The sequence below is a fragment of the Canis aureus genome, chromosome 35 (assembly GCF_053574225.1).
Source record: "Canis aureus isolate CA01 chromosome 35, VMU_Caureus_v.1.0, whole genome shotgun sequence".
In the NCBI taxonomy this organism is placed as follows: Eukaryota; Metazoa; Chordata; class Mammalia; order Carnivora; family Canidae; genus Canis; species Canis aureus.
This window is the reverse complement of record NC_135645.1, coordinates 4268921-4294526: the sequence shown is the minus strand read 5'-3', so window position 1 is coordinate 4294526 and position 25606 is coordinate 4268921. Positions and strand designations below refer to the sequence as shown.

Below are 25606 nucleotides of genomic sequence, written 5' to 3'. Positions count from 1 at the left end.
GATTAGGGAGTTTTGACAGCTGTCCAAGGGGAGCTCAGAGATGCGGGCCAAGTCCCGAGACAGGACAGAGACAAAACGGGCGACCGTGGGAGGGAGAGATGGGCAGGGAGACACCGCAAGAGGGACGAGCGGGACAAAGAGTCACGGAGACGGGCAGGGATGTTTAAAGGGGCGCTGAAGGGGGGGACGAGGGAAGGACGGGCTGAAAAGGGGAGGAATTGAGGCGCGATGGTGGGGAAGAGGGGGCAGGCTCGGGAGGGGAGGCTTTGTCAGGGCCGAGAGGGGACAGTGCGGCGGGGCGGGGCGGGGCGGGGCGGGGCGGACCGAGCAGGGGGCGCGCGGGGCTCCGCCGCACACCTGGGCCGGGCCGGGGCGGGGGACGGGGGGGCCGTGGGGCGCCCGCAGTCGCCCCCGCCCCCCGCGCCCCGCGGCCGCCCCTCCGCGCGGGCTTCTCCCCTAGCGCAGTGCGCGACCGCGGCTCCCGCCCCGGGGCTCGCTCCGCGGGGGGGGCGGGGTGCGCGCGCGGGTCATTGTTGGCGGCGACTCGGGGAGCCGCGGCCGGGGGAGGAGCCGGGGCGGCGGCGGCGGCGGCGGCGGCGGGAGCCAGAGGGGGAGCCCGAGAGCGAGCGAGCGAGCGAGCGCGGGAGCGCGGGAGGGAGGGAGGGAGCGAGCGAGCGAGCGGGCGAGGGAGGCGGCGAGCGGCGCGGGAGGGGGGAGGCTCGGGGAGGGCGGGCGGGAGGAGGGAAAATAAAGAGCGGAGCGGAGCGGGGCTGAACAATAGAGACGGGCGGCCGGGCGCGGAGCGGAGCCCCCGGCGCTGCGGGGAGAGCGGGCGCCCGGAGCGGCCCCGCCGGACAGCAGCCGCCAGCGCCCGCGGGAGGGGCCATGGGGGGGCCCGGGCCAGGCGCCCCCCGCCCGCCGCGCGCCCCCGCCCCCGCCCGCGCCTCCGCCTGAGCCAGGCCGGCCGCCCCCAACCCCGCGCCCGCGCCCGCGCCCGCCCCCGCCCCCGCCCGGGCCGCGCCGCCCGCCGCCGCCCCCAGCCATGAACCCCCCGGAGGGGGCCGCGGAGGAAGGAGGAGCCGCCGACTCGGACGTGGACGCCTTCTTCCGGACAGGTAAGCGGGCGGGGCGCGGGGCGCGGGGCGCGGGGCGCGGGGCGCGGGACAAGTTTGGGGACCGAGGGCTGCGGCCGGGGCGCGGGGCGGGCTGGAGTTGCGGAGACCCGGGGCCCGGCGCGGCGGCCGGCGTCGGGGGGCGCGCGGGGGGCTCAGCCCACTCGCGGGAGCGGGTCCCGGGGCGCGCGGATGGGACGACGCGGCCCCCCCGCCCCTGCGCCCCGCGCCCCGCGCCCCGCGCCGGCTCCCCCAGTGCGCCCGGGGCGCTGGCGGGCACCGGGGGGGGGGGCGGACGCGGGCGGTGGTGGTGGTGCCGGGCCGGGGGCGCCTCCCAAGCGAGGCGGACGGGGCTCCGGGGCGGTGGGCGCCTCCGCCCTCCTCCGTGTCCTCCTCTCCCCCGGTTCTGGGAACGGATGAGCTTCTCACGAGCATCCCTCCTTCCTGGAAGTGTGAGTTAGCGTCCTCCTCTTACACACCCACTGGATCCTCGCCGGCCTGTGGTATTTGGAGTCTCGGGATCCGTGTCTACAGCTGTCTGCGGGCCCTGCCCCGCCCCGGGTCCGCGGTCCCCTTGCCCAGAGCGCATCCCGACCCCCCTCGGCTCCCACCACCTGTGGCCGGCGACTCCCCACCTCGCGTTCACCTGGGGCTGCCGCCCGTGCCCCGTCTCCCACGTCTGCAACCATTTTGTCTGGAATCTTTGTCCCAAGGAGTCCCGATAAGTTATGGGGCCGCGGCGCATCTGCCCCCTGTCTCCCTAAGTGGGGTTGGAGGACGTGAGCTGGCGGGGTCAGGGGGCAGGTTCGCTCTGAAGGCTCTCCGCACATCCATCTGTTTCCTAATCTCATTGCCTCGCCCTAGAGGTCATCTCTAGGGAAGAGGGTGGGGTGCTTTGTGGGGTAGACTTGTGGCTTTAAAAGTCGAGACTTGATTGGTCCATATGGTCCTTTTCTGGTTGGTCTGAAGAGGAAAGAACTGGAGGGCAGGAGCGGATGCCAGGGCCTGGAGAAAGCAGAGGAAGGCTCTGTTATCCTCTCCCGCCTGCCAGGGCTCAGCCTTGCCTCTCTCTCCCTCTCCTTCCTCTTCCCGAACCTGCATTCTCTACACGGTTCTTATCCACTCCTCACCCCCTCCATCAGTCTGTATCCCATGCACTCACACTCACACACACACACACACTCACACACACTGCCCAGGACCCAGAGCATGGATTCCACAGAGGCACCTGACCTAAGTTTATAACCTGGCATCTAGGAGAAAGGTTCCGTGGCCTAATGTTAACCAGAAACACTCATCAGGAGGTCTCCCCTGACATCCGCTCCCCTTCAGCCCCCCCCCTTCCTCCTCTGCTGCCTCCCATCTCTGGCCAAAGTCTCCCTTAGCTCTAAGGGGGGAAAAAAAAACCCCTTGGAGTGTGAGCCTTCTCACCTTCACTATCCGGACCCCACTTTCACCTCTTGGCAACCACTCCTCCTTCCCCTTCCCACCCATCTAAATACTAGTTCTTGTCCATTCTCTGTCCCAGGCCCTTGGAGCTGAGTTCAGTTTCTGGAGGCCTGATAATTTCACACAGTGTTAATGGTGCTAATGGCCTATAATGGTCCGATGTGTTACTTTTCCCAGGGCCTTTCAAAACACAACGTGTGGCTTACATTTTCTAGCCCTGGCTTAACTCATAGAATAAATAACAGACTGGGGTCTGTCTCCTGTGGGACGCCTATTGAGGATATTCTCCTTCCTTCTTGGGTAGCCTTTTTTTTGGGGGGGGGGAGAGAGGGTAGGTCTTATGTGCACTTAGAATCAGAGAAAGGTTAAATTCTCAATGGATAAGGCTGGAAATGACTGATGACGTGAAACAAGTTGCAGGTGGGGGGGTGTATGCTGCCAGGGGCGAGGTCTAGGGCTGCCTCCCTCCCATCCCCCAACTGGGTCCTCCAGGCTCTGCTTTCTGACCTTACCCCCTCTAGTTTGTAGCCTGGGCTGATGCTGAGGATTCTTAAGCCTGGAATAAGGCCATATTTTGTGACTTTTTCCCTTCTCATTCTCCATCTTCATGGAACAGCACTGAACCTGGTGGGCCAGATAGATTATACCTTTCTTCAACTGAACAACCGAGAAAACTTCAAACACATTTTCAAAGTCCCTAGCACTAAAGTTACCCCTTACATCCTGGTGGAAAATTTTGCATATGTAAGGACGAACTGGTGATTGCTTTGCCAAAACCCTGGACTCTTGTGCTTCTAATTAGGCATGTTTCATGCCCCCTTCTAATTCTGTCATTTGGGCCCCTTGATTGTTTTGGTATTTCGCTTCTCTTCACCAGCTGATTAAGCTGATTCCCTAAATCATGTCTCTGCAATTATACCAATTTATAAGAGTAGTGGGCACGCACACCCAGCCCACTACTCTTATAAATTGGTGGATTCCATACTGTCGTCCTAGGAATTCTCTGTTCTAAACCTCAATAATAGTTTTATCAATCATTTTTATGATGTAGAGGAGGCGAAATATAGGAACTGGGAAAAGAAACCAATTGGAATAGAAAACCAACAAGGACTTTCCAGCTCCTACTAGGAGCCTTCTGCTGTCCAGGGTGCTGTGGAATAGAAAAGAAATATTCAAAGTGGTCTTTGACCTGGGAAAACTTTGAAAAGAGGTTTGACAATTATTGCTCACTTGGAGATTAATCAATTGGTAAACATTATGGTTCTATAAGATAAAAAGTTGACAGAACTATAGATGGAGTAGAATCAAAGGTAGTCCTTGAAGGGGCTGGAGAGTGGGAGGAACCGCTTGGGCAAAAGGCACACAGGGGTTTGGGGGCATTGACAGTGAGGTTCCTGGGCTGATCAAATATAAGGGGTAGGTTAGGGAGGAAGGGGACATAGAGATAGCTAGTGGGGCAGGACCAGATAGGAGAGAGAGAGAGTCTGGGAAGCCCAAGAGAAGGTTTGGGTTTGATTCAGAGCCAGTAGGGAGTCATTTTAGGCTCTTGAGCAAGGACACATCCTGATGAAAGTGGTATTTGGAAAGGTTAATCTGGGGGTAATATGATTGATGAAGTGGAGAAAAAAAGGAAAGAATCCAGAGAGAAAGGACAGTGATTCAGAGCTGAGTGGGAGGGGGTTTGGTCTAGGTTGGTGGCAAAAAAGGATGGGGAGTCAGGGACAGCTCTGAGAGACATTTCCAAAGGCAGAAATGTGGGATTTTGTTGACAAACTAGCAATCGGGGAGAGAAGAAAAGTAAGCCCATGAGGAAAGGGAAGTAGCTGGGTTGAGAGTGTAGAGGACTCACAGTGTGTCAACTGAAACCGTCTGGTTGGAGACCGGTTTGCAGGGCAGGTAATAAGGTTGACTTTGGGAGTGGTAAACTGGACAGCCAGGTGAAGCTTTTTTTTTTTTTTTTGGTGGGAAAAATGAAACTAAGAAGCATAGGCAAGAGATTCAGACTGGTGATGTGGACTTGGCAGCCTTTTGGGTCAAGGCTAGATGCAGCTGAAGCTTTGGCTGTCAGACGGAAGGAGTGGAGGAAGGAGGGGAAGGACTAAAGCTAGAATTCGGGGCGGGGGTGGGGGTGGGGGGTGGGAACCCTTATTTGTAATGTGGCAACAGAGAAGACTTGATCCTGGAGACCCCAGGGAGTCTGCACGGGTTCTGATGTGAAGACAGGCTGCAGACAGGTTGGACAAGAAGAGTGCTCACTGAATGTGATGAAAACAGGGCCACTGCGAGCTCTTGGGAGTGCAGTATCAGAAAAGGCAATCAGAGTAGGGATTTGGGGTTGTGGGTAGGAATCCCTTACTTCCACCGTTTATCAGTGAAAGGAAAAAGAGGTTGGGTGCCAGTCAGAAGGAATGTTAGCAAGAAAAGGAGGGGTTTTGTTTTGTTTGTTTGCTTGTGTGTGTGTGTTTTTTTTTTTTTGCCAGGGAGTCAGAAGAGGTTTGTAGGTAGAAGAGAGAAAGCTTATAGACAGGGAACACTAAAGACGCTACATGACTTGTTGAGTTGGATACCTGCAGAGGTGAGACAAAAGTAGGTTCCTTAACAAATATAAAGAGTTTCATTTTGGTGAGCAGAGGAGAAAACTCTTTTGAGACTGAAAGGAAAAAAAAAAAACAACAGGAGGATAAGGGAAAAGAGATTGATGGGGAAGTATCTCCTGCGTCTGTCTTGCTGTTGAGCTTTGGTCCTGTGAGTCCAGACAGTTTCAACTGGAGTCTTTGCTGCCTCTTGGACTTTAGCCAGCCTCAGACTCAACTCGGTATGTCTTTCCAACTCCCCACACTAGCTCCTTCTCCCGTCTTCCTTAATTCTGTAAGAGGCATCTCCCCTCTCCCAGTCATGATAATTAAAACCTGGTATTGTCTGTGAGGAGTTTTTCTCCTGAAATCATTCCTATTGGATTATCTTTCATCATCAGCCCTTGTTGTTTGTCGACAGTCTCTGCCCTAGTCCGGAGCCTGTTATGCTGCCCATGGCCTTGGAATGTGCTTTCTCACCCCCACTCCAGATTGGCACCTGCAGGCAGATGGCACTACTTTGATCCCATTGCTGCCTGGTTTATGAACCTGCAGTAACTCCCTAGTGTCTTCAGGGTCAAGTCCATACTTCATAGCTCAGCTGCAGCCAGGCTGCTCTTCTCACTTCCCAAGGGCATCATCCACCCCTGTACCCCTACTCTCCAAATCCAACTCCTTCTTCAAAGACTTGAGCACCCCCCTTCTTCTGTGAAGACAGCTCACAGGACCAACGGTGTTCTCTGAATTCTTAAAAATACTCACTTGTTTATGCTCATTTTCTCACTTCATTAGTGGTATTGTTTCATTTTTAGCTCTTTTATATTTAAGGCTTGTCTCCCCTACTGAAGTTACTTGTTCTTTGCAGGCAAGGAAAAAAAATCTTTTAAAAAGCTTGCGATTCATCAGAAACAAAAACAAAAACAAATCACCTCCTCCTAACATAGGTAAAACAAACATGGTAAAATATAAGCAGTTGTTGAATCTAGGTGGTGGTGTATTGGTATTCACTATACGATTCTTTAAACCTTTCTCTCAGATGATAACCTCATCCCACCTGGACAGAGGAACTGGATATCATCATGTCCAGATCATCAAGAAGATATTATTTTGGAATAACACCTATTGTGTTCAATTCTTTGAGTAAATATCACCGCTCCATCAGTGCAATGCCAGGCACGGAAGGGGAGGGGTTCTTTTGCATCAAAGGAAAACATCTCATTTTGACACATGCTTGATGATCCAGAATGATGCTTAATTCAATGTTTATTGTTCCTTTTTGATTCTCTTTTACTTCCACCCATCATGGGTTAGACTTTGGGTCACATCATTTTCTAGGAACTTCTTGGGGAGTATTGAGAGGACTTTGTTGTTCCAGAGACGGAATGCTGTTAACATTCCTAATATTGTACTTATACATTCTGTTTCTACATTAATATATTTTAGAACATATCAATGACTTCTAAACACACCATAAGATTTGGGAGGTTTTGCTTCATCCTGTGCTGCCAGTTGTCAATAACTTGATGATTGGCACATTCTATCCAGTTCTTTTTGATAATCTTTTGGGGGAATGGAAGAGGTGTTGGAATAAACTGAAGCTGTAGAAACAAATGAGATGAGAAGTGATAAATATCTCCCTGACTGTAAATATCAGTAAAACATTAGAACAGATGAAACAAGGGGTCCTTCTTGGATGTTGGAGAATTAACACTTTTACTTGACAAACTTCTTTCTGCTCCTGGAGGTAGGCAGTATGATATAGTCCAGTGATGGTTCTCAACTGGGGGCAATATTGTCCCCCAGGGAACGTTTTTCAGTATCTGGAGACGGTTTTTTTTTTAAATATTTATTTTTTTATTTATTTATGATAGACATAGAGAGAGAGAGAGGCAGAGACACAGGCAGAGGGAGAAGCAGGCTCCATGCCAGGAGCCCGACGCGGGACTCGATCCCAGGACTCCAGGATCGCGCCCTGGGCCAAAGGCAGGTGCCAAACTGCTGAGCCACCCAGGGATCCCCTGGAGACAGTTTTTTGATTGTCACAACTTGGCATCTAGTGGGTCAAGGTCTAGTGTACTGCTGGGCATCTTATAATGCACAGGATAATAAAGAATTTTCAGCTCCCAAGTGCCTGTAGTGCTGAGATTGAGAAATCCTGGTATAGCCAGAAGATCGTGGGCTTTGGAGCAGATAGCGTGGCACTAACAAAGGAGTGGAATCTTGGGTACATTGCTTAATATCTCTCTCATGTTCAGACTTTTGCAAAAATGGGACTAAGCATGCTTATTTCACAGGTTGGGAAGATTAAATAGGAAAAAAGTGTAAAAGAGCATCTAGCCATTTCTGACACACAGTGGTAGGGCAAGACCTCCTCGCTGCCCCTGTTGTTCCTTTTGGTTTAATTAAGTGAAAATGCTTACACAGAGGCTGGGGGATCTCCAGGAGGGGAGTTATGGGGGGCTTTTGCCATGGGGTGGGAGAGGGTGCCAGAGAAGTGAGTGATGGAGTTCTGAAATCAGAAGGCTAGGCTTGGGCTTTCGCTGTCTTTTGTTCTTTCATTCAATCATTTGTTTGACAGATATTTATGAGGTACCTGCTGCAGCTGTGTACTGTACTAGGGGAGTGTATAACATCATTATAAGAAAGAATATAGAGCAGGAAGGGAAATAGATATAAATACGCCCCTTCAGGGAGCCCTTGGTTATAAGGAGTGGGAAAGAAAGGTAAAGCCTGTGAAGGAGGCTGAGAAGGTCAGGCAAGAGAGCGGGAGGTGAACGCTCCCCTTTGCACTCTACTTCTCTGAATGACTTGGGCAAGTGACTTTAACATCTGTATAAGATGAGGATAATAGCCCCCTCTCCTCTTTCCTGCATACGACTGCTGAGAGACTCAAACAAGATACTGTATGTGTAAGGTCTTTATAAGTTGTAGAGTTCTATCCAAATACATGTAGATAGTTCCTTCTAAATCGAGCATTCTATTACTGTAAGTGCCTCTTCTGACAAGCATGACTTTATTTAATCTGAACTCTATGGGACCTTTTCAGTCCAGGAAGCAAGCAGTGCTTCCCAGTTTGGTTTCCCAAAGAGACTGGTTGCAGCACCCTTCTTACAACGGGTCAGGACACTCCTGTTCTCTCCCCTCTCCACAGAAGTGTATGATGTCACCCCCCCCCCTCCCCACCGCCAGCCCTCCAGACCCTGGCACATGGCCCTGTGCCTTCTGGAGGAGCCCAGTGAGAATGGAGTTCTTGCTTCGGCCAAGCCTCAGGTGGGTGCAGCGAATCAGTCCTTTCCTGCTCCTTCTTGTCTGCACGCAGTTCAGATTCCTCCTGCCACTCCTTTGTGTGTGAATGACTGGCAGCAAAATAACTAGGAAATGATTGACGGCCACAGGGCTGTTGGATCAATAGAGCTCCTTGAAATCGTGTCTACTGAGGAGTGAAGGAACAGAAAGAATCAGCTGGGAGGACAGGAGAACTAATTCAAGGGAGTAAAGAAGAAACTGTTGGAGAATTAGCTTTGTCTCCTCCCCTTCTGCCCAGAGCGTTATTAGAAGGGAACTAACTGGACATTAGCTAGAAAACATGGATGCAAGGGACAAACAGGTAGGAGAGTGGAAAGTGGCAGACGAGCTGTGCTCTCAAGGAAGTGGTTACTTCTCGAGCCAAGCCGAGTCTTGAAGGAGGGAGGAGTAGGATCTAGATGGGGAGGACACGCTTTTCTGTGTTCCCAGGTTGGAACAGTGTTAGAGGGAGGTATGAGGACCCATGGCATATTTGGGCCTTCAAGGGGTCCACTTGATAGGACTCAGAGGATGCAGGTGGAGGATCAATGAGAGATAAAACTTAGAAGGGGGTGGAGACCAGGTTGATTGATTGCTACATTTATCAAACATTTACTGGGCTTCCCCATCATAAAGGGCTTTGAATGACAGGCCAAGGAGTTTGGTCTTTATCTGCAGTTTTCTTCTGGGAGCCACTAAAAATTTCTGGATAGGGTGGTGACATGAGCAGGAAGAGAAATCTGGTAGCCCTATGGAGGGTCGATTGGAATGGGAGAGGCACTGTTGGCCAGTGCTGGATTAGGAGACCACTGTGACAGGTTAGGCAGGTCTGAACTTGAGATGCCACAGTGGGAATGGAGAGGAGGGGGTGGATGTGAGGGACCTCTTGGACATAGTGTCTATGGGACTGGGCAACTTGGATATAGAGGCATCAAGAAAGAGGCAGCAATCAAGGATTACTCCACATCCTACAGCCTGGTGACTGGGAGGACGGAGGTACCTTAAATGAAAAGCAGGAGTTAGGAAGAGGAGGAGCAGCTATAGGGAGGCAGGAGGAGAGGGAGGATTTGGGAGTTTACTTTGGGACATGTTGCATTTCAGGTGTCAGTGAAAGAGCTAGGGGAGGTGTTGGTTCCGTAGGCGGGTAAGGAAGGGAATCTGGAGCTTTGGAGGGAGGCCAGAGCTGGAAATACAGATCTGGGAGATATCTGTAAGAAGTTGTGGCTGGAGCTATCAGAATAGATGAGATAATAAATGAAAAGCATATACAGACTTAAGGGCAGAGGGCCAAGGACAGGGCTGTAGGCTCAAGCCTACAGCAAAGGGCTGGAGGAGAACCAAGGGAGAGGAGTGCTTGGAGAAAAATGCTGCAGAGAGGTGGAGGGAGATGGAGACTGAGCACGCAGCCTTGGTTCTGGAAATTGGGGGATCATCGGTAACCTTTGAATAAGTTTCAATCATGTAGGGGAGGTGGAATTCAAATTGCAAGGGGAATGGGAGTCAGTGGATGGGAGGAAGTGGTGGGAGTGCATATAGATGACTCTTTGGAAAGGTTTGGCTGTGAAGGGAAGGTTAAAAATAGTGAGGTAGTTGGAGATGGGTAGCAGTTGAGGGGAGGCTTTTTTTAGGTAGGGAAGATATGTGAATACCTAGGGATGGGGAGGAGGAAGAAGGTAGGCATGAGGAAGAGAGTGAATATTTAGGAAAGAGAGAAGCAATGGATGGAGGAAGGTCCTGGATGGGCCTGGAGGGGTGGATCTCAAGGTCGGCAGAGGGGTGAGCCTTGGGACCAGAGGGAGAGGTGGCGTAGGCAGACCTTAGTAAGGCAGCTGGCTGGAAAAGGACCTTGGCTGAGGGTGCAACATGGGTGATCAACGGCCCCAGTGGAGAGGGCGTCCTCTAGTCGGAAGTCCAGGGGCTGCCGGTGGTGTGCTTGGGGAGGGTCACTGAAGCTGAGGGCAGCTGTGAAATGGATGAACTGGGGTGGTATGGCCCTAGGAGGCCCTTGGGCAGAGAAGCTGGGGAGCCGGCTGGGAGATCCCAAATTAGCAATCTCTTTAGAAGTGCTGGTGGCTTCCTTTTGCAAGCGGAGGTGGGATTTTCTTCAGCCTGTGGTCGGGTCTGCAGAATTATCTCCTACAGAGCCTGAGGCAGAGAGGCTAGTCTCTGGGGTGGAGGGTGAGTGAGGGGAGGAGAGAGGGAGGTAGACCCATGCAAGAAGATGTCAGGCAGCTTCCTGAGGAGGGGTCCATGCCTGGCCATCAGGCGCTATTTCTGTCAGGAATGGAAGGTACTCTTGAATTTCCAGTTTCCTTAATGTCTCTAGAAGGTCCTTGAAGAAAGAGGAAGCAGAGTAGGGATTATGGGAGAGTCCCTTGTACGTTCTTCTCCGTGAGGAGGGACCCTTCATACAATAGGGAAGATGCCAATGAGCACACCCATCCTTTGGCCCCAAAGCACTTCCTCTGGCTCTCATTTTAGGGACAAACCCAAGAGCGTCATCAAGTGAGGGGTCTTATGTGGCCTTCCAGGGCGAGGGGGAGTAGGAATCCAGGGGCTGCCGTTACCATAAGGTGGGCCATATGGGACTGGATTTAGAGTCCCTAGGCTAGGAGGAGGTGGGAGTTCCCTTAGGTATGGCTCAGTCCCAGAATCTTAGTCTTAGAACAGGAATTGACAGGTGTGGCCTTGTGTAAGTTATACAGCCTCTCTAAGCTTCCATTTCTTCATCTGTAAAATGGGTAAAAAACATCCTTACCTCTCAGAATTGCTTGATGTTTAGAGATATAGTGTATATTATGATAGTTACGTACATATTATAAATAGTAATAGAAAGGGGATTACATTTTAATAATAGAATATAATTGCATGACTATATTACACATCTATTATAATCATATTACTAGCTAGATGAACCTTTTTATTTTCTGAATGATGAAAATTATGATTCTTCAGTAGCTTCTTTTTCCCGTCCCTTCCCTAACAGTGCAGAGATAGATAAGGATGGAATTTTTAAGCTTGTAATTATAGTTATTCCAGGGCATGGCAGGCGGGGACTGGGAATGTAGCTAAAATCCCCGCCTTTTACGCTCTTACCCCGCAGCGAGGGACAATGGGCATCTATGGGGGTGGGGAAACAGTATTGAGTTGGCAGCTGGACAGTGGGCCTAGGAGGAGGCCCGGGAGACTGGCAGATGGTTAATTGGATGTGACAAAAGGGGGCTGGGAGGAGGAGTCTGGAGTCTCCTGGGGGATTTCTGTCTCTGACTTTTTACTGTCCTGGAAAGGAGGTTGTGAGGAGGGGGAGGAGTGGCTCCAGAAGCAGTTGGGGAAAAAGATTGGCAGGACTCCATGTTGGGTGTATGGCCATGGAAGGACAGAGTGCCATTGGGAGTAATGTCACAGCTTTAATTTGGAGGGTGGGTGCTAGATGTTAAGTCTCTTTTCTGTATCCCCGAGCATTGTCACATAACGTGCTCAGATACTTGGATATGAAGAGAATGCTTAACCAAATATTGGAGGAGTATAATTTTCGCCATTTTTTGGATCCCAACCACTGAGTTTTGACAGCTAAATATCATTATTAGTTTTGATGAAAACTAGACAAAGCACTGGTCAATTTTAGCAGACTATCAGATCTCAGTGAGTGGACTCATTCTTTCAAGTGTCAAATGCCAGCTGTGCACCTACTAAGTGCACCTAATACCTACTCCCAGGCACTGGGAGTACACAAACAAGTGGGAAATAATCTTTCCCACAGGAGAGTAACAGTCTAGTGGGATTGGCTGACACATAAACAAACGATCACGGTGTAGCATAGTAAGTGCCATAAAGAGGAGTGCGTACTGAAAGTATGGAAGGATCAACAGCCTCCGCTGGATGGGTGTGGGACTCATTGAAGAGGGGGTGCTGAGGCTGAAACAGACGAAGAGGTGGTGAAAATGAAGACAGACCACTGTTCCAGAAGTTTGGTAGTAAAAGTAAGGAGAAAAAAGAACTGTTAATTGAAGGGACATTTTGCGAGTACGGGTAGTGTTCTGTTTCTTGATCACAGGTGTGATCTGTTTTTGAAATTTCAGAGAAAATGAGTGCAATTTTATGCATACAAAAAATTGTACTTGAACAAAGACTTTTAAAATGTGATTGGGTGGGTGATTCTTTTTTTTTTTTTTTTTTTTCCGGGTCAGAGAAAAATCACACAACTGGATTAACTAATCAGTATTAAGTGAGTGTATGCCATGTGCCTAGTATCATGCTAGATATTAAGGGTGCTCCTAAAGAGAGAGGCAAATGGTCCTTGTTTCTGAAGAGTTTATGGTCCTGTTGAGTTGTGAGGACTGATATAGGAAAAGATGGCTAATTGGAGATCAATCAGAAAGGTAGTTTCACTCATTCATTGATTCATTTAATAGTGCTTATTGTCTATAAGCTAAAAGATAATTAAATAAATAATAAATGGTAAATAAGGTTTCATTTAGAGAGATTTGATTTTTGGTATACTTTAATAGAACATTTTGTTTTTTATCCTAAAGTTAATTTCCTATTATGAAAGTAATGCTGGCTCACCGTAGAGTATTTGGAAAATACGATGCCTGTAAAGGATAGAAACGCCACTGTAATCCCATCACCCAGAGAGAACCCCTGTCTGTTAATTCGAGATTATTTCCTTGTGGTCTTGTTTCCTAAGGGCACTCTCTCCTTTGATCCATGGTGTGTTTTTTGATCATTAAATTAAGGTGAAAAACATATTGGGAGGTGGTAGGCTTTTTCCTAAATGCAGCCATTTCCCCCAGTTACTATAAATGTATGAAATACAAGACATTCATAAGCCAACTAATCTTTATATGGGGATAACATAGGAAGACAGGATCTGTTGGTTGTTGGGAGGGGTAAAGGCATTGACACGTGCTGCCAAAAATAGTTATGCGAAAGAAAAGTACAGTATCTGTGGTCAAGAGTGAATGCTCTTTCTCCCTCTTCCTCACTGATGCTAAGATAAATTCCGCAGATATATAGTCCTATTGCATATACAAGTACGTGTTTATACAAATGCATAGCTTGCTTTCTTATTGTATTCAACAAAAAGGAAAATTGTGCTATGCCTGTTATTTTGCGACTTGCTTTTATCACTTTATAATCACGGACATTTTTCCATGTCAGTACCTGTAACTCTACCTCATTTGTTTTAAGAGTTGTGCTACATTCTGTTGTATGGATGTGCCATGTTTTATTTAACCATTCTCCTAATGATGGACATTTATAACCCAGCCTTTCTGTGGACCAGTGTTTGATCTGGGACATTATTTTGTCCAAAGAGTAGCAAGAAGGGTCACCCATTATTTGATCCTTTTCAAAGGTGACTGTAGGACAACTGTAGGTTCAGGACGGTTTTCTGCTTTTCAAAGGTGACTGTAGGACAACTGTAGGTTCAGGACGGTTTTCTGCTTTTATCCTCAGAAGAGAGGGAGGACAGCCAGTTCCTGTCCTCTGAAGGGTAACTTTCTATGTAATGTTTAAGGACGCTTTGTTAGTGACATTTAAATAAATGGACCAGGGCATTCGCCTCTTTTGCTTGTGCCTTGAAGTGATGTAGGAGCCAGATTTGCAGTCACAAGTAGCCAATCTAATAATAATAATAATAAATAATAATAATAAAAATTTTAAGAAGCCACATATATTCTGTGGGCTTGAGTGAAAGTTAATTCCAATACCACAGGTATGGAAGTGCTTTAGGTTGTGTGTGCAAAACCCATAGTCTGTGTTTGGTTAGAAGAATCCAAGGATGTGATTCAAGAGACCTTGGTTTCCAATTCTGCCCTTCATTAATTAGCTCTGTGACTTGGCCAAGCTGGCTAACACGTCCGTTTTTACAGATGGGGCCTCTGTTTCCTCATCGGAAGAAAGAGGTAAACATACTTGTCCTGCCATATACCTCATAAGAAGAGTATGAGATAAAATGAGATACTAGAAGGAGAATGCTTTGGGCAAACAAAATTGCTGACTACACATGAAAGGAGTTTTTGTCCGTTGCCTTTCTCTGGGCTCTCCCTTGGTTTTGAGTGTGGTTGAAAGATGAGCTGGGGGACTTGGATGGGAGTGACAGCCCGTACTGCATTTGAGGACTGTACATTTTTTCATGTTTGGTAGGAAATTGGCAGCACCGGAGATGGAGTGAAACATTTCATGATATGTTCCATTTGTTTTTGGAAGAGAAGCGTGTGTGTAAGAGTGGAAGAGTGGTTCATCTAAGTGTCCAGAACGGCTGCGGTTTTCTTTCTGATGGGTGACAGTGTGGCCCGGTTTACCTTATTACTCTTTATTACCCAGACGTGTGAAGAAAATGTAGCTTTTAAATTTTCTAATGTAGAGCTAATCTTTCTCATGAGACCCTACTCCAACTTGACTAATTTATAGCATATTAAGTTTTTTTTTTTTTTTTTCTTTCTCTTCCTGGATTAGTTTTTTTTTTTTTTTTTTTTTTTGATGATTATTTATTTCAGGTGAATTTCTCAGTCACTCAAATTTTCTCCCATTCTCCCACTTCTCATCAGATTGGAGTCTGGGTGTGTAGAGATGCACACATGAACTTGTGATGGTAATGGTGGGGGCAGGGAGAGAATGGTGCTTGAAGCCACTAAATAATGACTGGTCTGGTCTGATCCTTGTACTGGTATTTGCAAAGGTGTTGCTAGACCTGTCCTGCTTTTTGGGGTATCATGTTACTACTCAGCACTAACATTCATATTCTGACTCTTTGCCTATGGAGTCAAAGCCCCTGCACGTGGTAGCCTCAGCGATCTGACCTCAGGCCTTTGATCCCTGACTCTCCGAGGACCTCTGAGTACCATCACCAGGGAATAAAGTAATAGGTGATTCCCCAGCTCACTCAGTGCCAACTGTGAGAAGTCAGAAGCTCTACACCTGCCTCACCTAAGTAGGTAGTCACCTTGGCCAGTGTGTGCTTTTGTCCCTTAACCTCTACACCATGTGGATCATGGCGTGTGACTGATTGGTGGGCGTTCTCCTAGGGGCCCACTGCTTCCTCAGAAGTGGTCTTAGGATCTCTGGTGCCTTTCTACTTACGTAGACATTATCTTCTAAAGCTGCCTCCCTAAAACCCAATTGGGCATTGAGGTGGGCATATAAGAGGAGGCCAAGACCCTGGCATCTGATTTCCTCAACTGAAATTTTCCTATGTTCCTCTGATGCTTGATTCTTCCCTCATACCAAGAATCTCTCTTATGTCATGTCCTGAGTACTCTTTACCTCTCATTTAGAGTGATCTCAACACGGGCACCTGGGTGGCTCAGTGGTTGAGCGTCTGCCTTTGGCTCAGGTTGTGATCCTGGGGTCCTGGAATCAAGGGATCGAGTCCTGCATCAGGCTCCCTCCCTGCATGGAGCCTGCTTTTCCCTCTGCCTATGTCTCTCTCTGCCTCTCTCTGTGTGTCTCTCATGAATAAATAAATAAAATCTTAAAAAAAAAAAGTGATCTCAACCATTAAGTTCCCCCAGTCTGGATCTTGATATGTTCATAGGAGTTTGAGAATTCAAGCTGCATACCAAAAGAATCCTACCCTGGATGTCAGGAGCTGAACATTGATGCTTTCTCTTTGTCTACTGCTGTAACTAACCTAAATTTCCATGAGGTAAATAGATGTTTCTGGCAAGAATAGAGGGAGATTAATTATATGTAAGGACATGTGAAATTAAAAAAACACACACACACTCTCTGTTTTAATAAGCATTAGCCAATAACTCTGGGGAGAAAAGTTTAGACATGGAGCTTCTATAGCTGTCTTCATGAGGATTCCATCTATACGCATATGTGTGTGTGCACATCCACAAGCACGGGTGTGACGATGTAGATTCTTCTTGCTAGCAGTTAGCACTGCGGTCGTCTCTTGTTCTGTGGTGCGGAGGGGAGTATGGTACAGCCTCTGTCTTCAAGGAGCTCCAAGTCCTAGGAGGCGAAAGGGTGGCAGTGGATTATATACAGAGCCGCACCGCTTCATCCTGCTTTCCTGGAGGTTGGTGTTTCAGTCTGGTAAACCGGACTGATGTTTGACTTACAGGCCTTCATGGGCCTCGTGTCCCCTTAGCTTGCTTGGATCTGCCTTCTCGATCTCCTCAGTACCCTAACATGGCCAGTTCTAGTCAGTTTTGCTTTTTCTGAATAAGGCTAATTCCTTTAGCATCAGCTTAGGTTTCCATGAACATATGTTCTATAGAAAGGCCATGGTAAGTGGGATCAATTTAAATCGATAATAAATACATAGAGAAATAAAATCCAGTTCAGGGCTCGTTGCTGTGCTGCTTCCATGGTGGATCTGTTTGCTGTTTTTAACTAAAATTCATCTCTTTAGCACAGGAAGACTTTCGTGTTTTATAATGTTTCCATTCCAAGGCTCTGGGGCTCAAATAGCCCTAGTGGCTCTGAGCAGTGTTTCTCTTTTGACCAAGGAAAATGGGAACTCTGGTCTCTCTGAAGGTAGCAGAAGCTGGGAGACTGGTAGATCAGATGGACCAGGAAAGTACAGAGCAAAAAAAAAAAAAAAAAAAAAAAGCAGGTAAATGATGGTGCCAGATGATTAGGTCCAAGTAGAAAGAGTAGTAGTGGGCTGGGTGCCAGGAGACCAGTGTTGTTATTGATAAGCTTGGTAAATCCTTTTCCCTCTCTGAGACTGATAAGAGTTATTCACGTGGTCTTGAATGCATCTATAGCATTCTGAGCCAACTGGGCAATAGAGAAGCCAGCAGGGATAGAAACCAGGAGGTAAGTAGTGTCAGGACATATATGCTCTGGTTCTGTGAGGACTTTCCATCCTTCTGAGGCTTTTTGTCTCTGCAGCTAGAGACTACTTAGCCAGTCCACCTGGTGTCAGAGCTCATAGGTAACCCAGCATCCTTGCTTGGTGAAGATAGGCCCTAATTTCCTTGGGGAGAATCATCTTGGTGGTCAGTAGTGGCCTCAAACTATTTTGGCCCTTAGAGTCTTTTGAAAACCCAAGTTTCTGGGACTTCTGGGCCTGTGTGGAAAAGCCTGCACTTTCTCAGTCTGTTCCTTTGGATCCCAACCCTATAATCAGAGATGTACCTCAACACACTAGATAATGCCTTCCTTAAGGTTCCATCAGAGCTGCTCTGCCAAGGCATGGGGTGGGGGACGAACTCACTGATCTTCTTGCCAGCTCATGTCCTCGAACTTGTCTTCTTTTGAGTCAGATAGAGAAGATGGTGAAAGCAATTCAAAATCTCCCTTTCTTGGGGCATGTGCAAACCCAGCCCAGCTACATCATCTCAAATGGAGGCACTAGGTAATTAGGCAGCTATGTTGGCTTTTTTCTACGTTTCCTTCCACCCAGAATCCGTTCTCCTTTTTTGCACATTCTCTAGACCATCAAAGAACGCACATTTTGATAGAGGGAAACATGCCATTTTTAAACAGCACGCTGAAAGCATTCTAGGTATATGATGTGACTATCCTAGTGGAATGCAAGCACACAAACTGGGGAGTAGGGAAGCCTATTTAGGCAGATGTGGTGGTGGTCGTAGAGTAAGTGTGCTTGAATGGCAATTGGAAGAAGAGTTCATTATCCAGAGTGACAGGGTGGGGAGGGAGGAGTGTTCCTGGCAGAGGGAGAAGGGCAGGCAAAGGCAGAGAGTTGTTCAAGGTCATGGAGAGTTAGAGGTTATAGGGTGAGAGGGACTGGAGATGCATGTGAGATCTTGGATTTTCACATTCCAGGCTTTGGACTCTACCCTGTAAGCAGTGGAAGATCATAAAGGATTGAAGTGATGGAATAAAAATTAGAACTTAGGCCAGTACGGTGCTGGAAGGAGCAAAATTGAAGATGAAAATTCTAGTTAGGAAACTACTAAAAGAGAGCTGATGGATGACATGGGGGCTGTAATGGTGGTAGATTTTAAGGTTGAAGAGGTGTTAAAGTCTCAGACAATCAATAGGGTTTTGGCTCGGGTTGTGGGTAAAGGATGATGGTGCTTTCACCAAGCCTGGCACCATGGGAATACATTGGAATCAGAGGAACATTTCACAAGCTACTAGAGCTTTCTACTGTGACGGGGTTTAGCACTGCTCCATTCTTCTACTTCTTTAAACATTTTGAATATAAAACATAAACAAAATGACCGAAGGCTGGACAATTATATACCCAGACATCTTCTCCCATGAGGATGGTAAGTCTGCATGCCTGTGTATGTGCATGTATGTGCTTGTGTGCATGTGTGTGCTGCTGCTTACGGTTTGGATGCAAATGTGTGTGCTGCTTCCATCATACTGAGTTCTTGACACAGTATCATTTTTCAGCATTAAAATTCCCATCACCTCCCAGAAGTGCTCCCTTTAGGATCCATTTCTGCTTGGCTCAGTGTGCACAAACATTCCAGTGGGATTGATTGCTTGTGTCAAATTAATTTTTTCCCTTCCCAGAGAGTGTCTACCATGTGCAAAGCGGGGAAATCCCCAGGCCTCTAGCCAAATGCAAGTTCAGAGAGACGAGTAAAATCAGGCTTGGGTCAAGAATTGGCCTTGGTGGCCACAGAGGCTGCACCTGGCTGCTTAAGCCACTTTTCCCAGCATGCTTTGTGACTGTTCCTAGGCAACCGGAAAACTTGAGGCTAGGTAGAGATAGCTGCTTATGAGAAGCTCGCGTCTTTGCAGTATTAGCTGTGGCACAACTTCCTCTGCTATGCCCTATTTTCCCATTACTGATTTCTGTAAAGCTTGCAGAAGCCTCTGGAAGCAAGTGGAGAGAACGCTGCTGTCCTTCACCTGACTGCTGGGTGAACCTCGGAGGGGAGCTCTGGGATAGTTTTCCTTTCAGTCCTAATCCTGATGCTTCTCTGCAGTTTTGGTGGACACTCAGAATGGACTTCTCACGCCTTTCCCTAGCGGGTAGCCCGGAGTTGCATGGCGCTCAGCCAGCCAATCTACCACGTTGTACCTGACTCCAGACGCCAGACTAGGGCCCTTTCCCACAACTGGAACTGTCGGTGCACTGACCTGTGTACACCAGGATGGTTGAGGCTATACTATCCACTGGTGAACTAACTTGTATCTCAGCGGTAGAAGCTGAGATGTGTGATAAAGTCTCCCTGAGAATGGTGATGCACACTTTCCCTATAACCTGAAATTCTGGAAGTCTTAAAAGAATTAGCCTAGATTAATTTAATTAATCTTAAAGTTAATGATTTGCATTCATTAACTTTAACTCTAAGTTCAGCTTTGTGGGTTATCGGTATCAGTAGGTCCAATCAAAGTTTCCTTAAGAGTTTATTGTCTAAAAAAAAAAAAAAAAAGAGTTTATTGTCTATAGTCTAGTTGAATATAGCTCTTTAATGAGTGCGGTTATGGCAAATATCTTAGCTCATTCCTTTAACCACCAGACCTCAGAATCTTTGGAACTTGAAGAAGTCTGTGAATGCCTCATCCCAAAGGGTAAAAATGCTAAAACGTCCACATTATCTAGTGTAACAATTACTTCTTTTGGTGCATGTTATGTGGGATTTGGATTCCATTTGCCAAGAACTTTTACATAAATCAATAACAGAAATGATTTTTAGCATTTCCCAACAGATTCTGTAATGTATCACTTCTAGTGGAGGGCACACATCAGACTTTCTTATATAATTTGATTCTCTATAATTCTCACAGAATCTGATTGTAATGTCTGGCTTTTGAGCCAGGACAGTTGGACTGCTGGAGGGGTACCGGGTTCACAGGAATGTGCTAAACTGTTGCCAGAGTGTTTCTTCCTCCCCACTTACCGTGCCACCCGACATGTCTCTTGAATCCAAGAGGAGGTCATCTACTTTTTTCTCTCTACCCAGTTTCTACACTTTTACAGCCTTTCAATATGTTCTACTTGGCTTGTTTTGATATGTTTATTTGGTTTGTTATTCACAGAGGTAATACTCTGACTGAGAGGTGTTTCAGACCATCCTAATTATTTTATCTAGCCTGATGCTAGGTGTTGAATAAGCATATTTGTCATTTCTCCCTTAGCTTTTAGTTTTCCCCGTGAGAAGGACCAAGGCAGCTGCTCAGATGGGGTCTTTTCTGGCAGACCCATAGCCAAGTATGCGATCATGTGCTCCCTTAGGTTTCCCAGAGGCCCTGGGACCATAGAGCTCTAGATTTGGCAGGACCTGATGCCAGAAGTGGCACCATGAAATCCAACCCTAAATCTCTTTAATGTAGATCAGAAGGGCAATTCCTTTAGGACTCTGTCAAGCACACTGGTGGGTGCCATTTTTCCCCATGCCAAGACTTTTAAATTCTTATGCATTTACATAATTCTGTATCCAGGTACATGCTTTATTCATTCTTTCCAAGACTCTTGATATGTGCACTCCTGAGGCTTTGTTCTCTGGGACTTTTCCATTTCTGGGCTGTTGGATTCAATTTTATCTCCCCATACATCAGCTTAGATGGTGAGAACCTTGCAAATTCCTGGAGAGCCTTTGTGGAGGTTAAGAACAAAGGAGGTAATTTATCTCTTCAAGTGTCAGGGCTTTTAACCCTCTGTTTTTCATCCTCTCCTTTAGAGTTGTTTAACGTTTTGCTGTGCCTTGCCCTGCGTGTCGTGTGAGTGTTGTACTCGGGGCTGTGCTTTGTAGAAACTGCTCTGCCCTTCAAAGGAAATTTGTATATGGTTATTTTATTTTGGGGGACTCACAAAAATATTTTGAATGCCCCCAAAATATGAGCAGTGGAAGGCTGCTCTGCTTTGAATGTCAGTAGGCGCGCGTCTCCAGTCTGGAGTTGAGAGCCCTGTGCACTACTCTCAGCTCTGCGCTGGCCTTCTGTGTGCTCTTGGGCAGGCCACCACACCTCTCTGGGCTTGAGTTTCTTCGCTGTAAAGTGAAGGTGCTGAAATGGATGATTACTGGGGTTCCTCCCCTCTGTAAGTAAGTCATTTTGAGAATCTACTTTGGAGGAAGTCCTCCTTTGCTTATCTCAACTTTGAGAAGATAGTAGTCCTGGAAAGACTGACTTGGGTGGGGTGTCCCTGTATTTGCACTTGATATACGACATTTGAAATAAACTGCCACCGGCTGATCTGTTCCTAGCCATTAGAAATCCAGCAATAACTGAACTCCTAGCCTTGCCAATCTCTGGGTGAGCTGTACGGAATAGATTCTGAGCCAGTTATAGTCTCCTTAGTTCATACTTTTATAGGACTTGCCAAGTATTTATGGGCTTCCTAGTAAGTGCAGTCAACAATTTAGGGATAGCTATAATCTATTTATAACAACTACTCTTAAACATGGTTTGTTTCCTCTCCTGGTCTGTAAAGAAGATTTTTAAAAGGAGAAAAATTTTGTTTGAATTTTCTCAGAGCCTCCAACTTCTTTAAATTGGATATTTGGCAAATCTTTTCCCCCAGAGATATTTGTCTTGGCTGGCCCTACCAGATCTTTTCCCTCCCTATTAGGGGGAGTTTTAACTTCCATTGATTTATCCTTTACCACATTTGGCTTGGTCAAGGGCTGGTGGGGAGGGCGGTTGTCAGAGTGCTCCTTCCTCTGGATGTTAAGCCTCCAGGACCATGTCCTGTTCATTTGCTTAGAGTCCCATCTTCAGAGCCACTCTGTCTTCAGATACAAGTATTATTCTGGAACCTGGGCCAAGGGTGAGAAACTGGGACTGAGGAAACAGAAGCAAGGTTTAAAGGTCAAGAAATTCTCTACGTTTATAGAATGTTTGTAGAATGACCACCGGTCAGACCGGAGAGGGCAGCCAGGTCAGAGTGCACCCCAAACGCAGATTCGGAACAGCAAAGGGGCCAGGGAGGAGAAAGCTAGATAGATAAAAGCCAAGAAGGTGAAATGGTAGACGGTCCGTCAAAGAAAACAGTAAAAGATCCACTGAGCATCCAGGGTGTCTGTAGAAGCTGAAGGGATAGTAGGAGAAGGAGAGATGGTTGTGAGTTCCAGCTGCAGAAGTCTTACTATGTTAAGAAAGTGAGATACTGGGCATCTCATTTCTTTTTCTTTTTTTTTTTTTTTAATTGTTATGTATTTATGATAGTCACAGAGAGAGAGAGAGAGAGAGAGGCAGAGACACAGGCAGAGGGAGAAGCAGGCTCCATGCACTGGGAGCCCGACGTGGGATTCGATCCCGGGTCTCCAGGATCGCGTCCTGGGCCAAAGGCAGGCGCCAAACTGCTGCGCCACCCAGGGATCCCGGCATCTCATTTCCTTATAAAACATTATCCTTTAGCCCTAGAGGGTCTTCATATATGTAACTTTCCCCTTCAGTTCATGATAACAGAGCTACTACCTGTCTTTCTCTGTTTCTTTGGCTGATGCCACATCTTTATGTTGAGTCCTTGGGTATAGTTAACTGACTTTGATGGGTAAGCTAGGTGCTCTTTCTGGCCACAGATAAAACAGACTGTACCCTGAAGAGGCCCATTTATCTTTGTGCTTTTATTCTGTAAACATGATGGGGCCTTATTGTTTTTTGACCCAGACTCTCCTCTGGGTTCTTGTTTTCTTCCCCCTCGAGCTTGCAAGTTTGGAAGTTACACATCTCCTCATGGTGCCAAACAGTATCAGCCTTATCTATGGCCTGCCTCAACACTGCAGGCCTTGATCTGTAGTCTTGATCTGCAGTTGGAATTTTCTGGGATTTCCTACTAAAATTGATTCAGCCCGATGAAATCAACGAGCTTCCCTCTAATAATCTGTCTTTGTATCCTTTACTTACGGATTTAACGTCTCCTCAACCTTTTCCATTGGACCGGCCATCCTCTAGACCTAGAGTTACGATGTTTTTTGTTTTGTTTTTTTAAGCATGTAGGTTGAAGTTTGAATTTTGGAAATAGCTTTTAAAAATGTAATGTGGAAAACGTCACTTGTATCAGTTGGTTTTTGTTTTTGTTTTTGGTATTTTTGAGAGAGAGCATGGGGGCAGGGAGGAACAAAGAAAGAGGGAGAATCTTAATTTAAGCAGACTCCACACCCAACGTGGAGCCTGACATGGGGCTTGATCTCAGCACCCTGAGGTCATGACCTGAGCTGAAATCAAGAGTTGGATGCTTAACTGAATGAGCCACCCAGGCACTGCCCCACCCCCCTGATTTCTTTCTTTTTTTTTTTTTTTTTTTTGTGAGAGAGAGAAGGTGTATCATTTGTGGGTTAATACCTGGTTGATTCCAGCTCTGGTTCCATTGGATATATGTTCCTCATAATCCTCCCCTTGCAGAGACTTCCATTATATAAAAAGAAGGGATTGTGTAGGGCACAGGTTCCCAAACTTTCTCAGCACATGGTACCTTCATGCCTCGCTAATTTCCCCATGGCACCCTTAGGCCAAACAAGACACTTAGTAGATCGGTTCATGAAGTAGTTAGGTCCAAAAACTTTAACAAGTGCATATGTACCAACAATGCAGTAGCCATTTGAGATAGTAATACTCATGAATTGAGAGAAAAGCATTTTTATTTAATTCTTTAATAACCACGGTTACTTACTACTGTGACATATGTGCCTGTTGGGCACTGCACAACTTCTCAGACCTTGGAATCAGATTAGATATGACCCCCGTCATTTCCTGCTCTATATTGATTGTTGTGTTATGTTTGCTTTTTATCATAGCAACTGCCCCAAATCCAGTTTCGCAAAGATCTGATGTCATTGAAAGGAATGAAGTACAACGTAATGTTGAGACTGAGAACTATCTTTTGCTAGTAGCTAGTCATGCAGTGTCTGACGTATGTCAAATGTTGATATATTTCCCTCAAAAATTTAAACATCCCACGGAGCCAGTAAAATTGGCTGTGGTGCCTGGGTGCCTTGGTGCATAGTTTGGGAACCATGGGGATAGTGGCATAAATGCTGGGGAGTCTTTTTTGGAGGTGATTTTAGTGCTTTTTATCATCTCAGCCTAGTTGCCATTCTCTCAGTTGCCAAACATCTCCTGAGTAGTAGCCCTTTGCTTCCAGGTGGCTATGGTTCTTCAGGAACGCTTTCTCTCCTCTCTCCATCGGCTTAATGGACCATTCTTTTTTTTTAATATATATTTTTAAAAATTTTTATTTATTTATGATAGAGAGAGAGAGAGAGAGAGAGAGAGAGAGGCAGAGACACAAGCAGAGGGAGAAGCAGGCTCCATGCACCGGGAGCCCGACGTGGGATTCGATCCCGGGTCTCCAGGATCGCGCCCTGGGCCAAAGGCAGGCGCCAAACCGCTGCGCCACCCAGAGATCCCTTAATGGACCATTCTTGAGGCTGATTGGCACTTACCAGAGCCTGGATCAGAGATCTTGATCTGCCAAATGAGAGGAGGGGGAAGTGGAACTGGAGGCTCATCATCAAGACTAGCATGTAATCGCCCAGTACAAAACGAAAATGCAGAGCCTCTTGTTCAAAAACAGGAAAAGTGCCATTAAAGGTGTTAAAATATAAAGCCTTTCCTATCTCCCACGGTCTCTCTCTTGACCTGTTATGGTGTTTTTAAAGTTGTGCTCTTTTAGCCACGTGCAGACTCTCACGGATGCCTGGCCCCTCCCCGCTTGTCATTTGGACTGCTGGGTCCTGCCAGCTGCGAGGCTGACCCCCTGGCCAGGGCCGGAGAGGTTGAGCCAGGCCTTTCCCTTTTTCCCATGGGCCCGTGCCTCAATCTAGAGTGGATGGGCTATCTCCAAGGGTATTGCAAGCAAGCATAGGGACATGCTAACTACCTGGATTGCAGGTGCGTGTGAGGCTCACTCCTAGTGTTGTCCACTGAGCATGCTCTGGTGTGGCCAGCCTGGAGGAGTGATGGCTGCCACCATGCCCTGTTTTGTCATTGTGGGTGTACGTACGTGACGTTGACTCCCGCTGCCCCCCCACCATGCTTGTGTTCAGGCCTGTGCTAGGGCTTGGAGATGGAGAGACCAGGCAAGGCCCAGAGCCCCAGGGTATAGGGGAATGGGTGGCTGAGAACCTGTCCCTGAAAGCTGGTCTGTGTATCAGCCTAGGCCCCAGTCCTCTGGCGCATGCTCCATTTCCCATCAGATTTCACTTACAAACACAGATTCAAAGTTTAAATTATTAAGATTTTTTTTTTTAATTATTAAGAATTTTGAGAGCGACCACAGAGCATTAAATCCTAAGCCTGGGGCCTTCTGAGTACCGGATCCTATGTGACTCCATACCCATGGAGCCAATAGTGAGGGCT

At 47.3% G+C, this 25606-nt stretch overlaps 1 protein-coding gene across 17 annotated transcripts in view; it reads left to right on the top strand.

The window, feature by feature from the left end:
* The first annotated feature begins 1005 nt into the window (after positions 1-1005).
* Positions 1006-25606, top strand: part of KALRN (kalirin RhoGEF kinase) — a 660095-nt gene continuing 635494 nt past the window's right edge. For all 17 annotated transcript variants that reach the window (XM_077884356.1, XM_077884355.1, XM_077884353.1 and 14 more), the window contains exon 1: positions 1006-1115. In XM_077884356.1, coding sequence (XP_077740482.1) covers positions 1043-1115 — 73 coding nt within the window. In that variant the 5' untranslated portion in view covers positions 1006-1042. The remainder of the gene's footprint in view (positions 1116-25606) is intronic.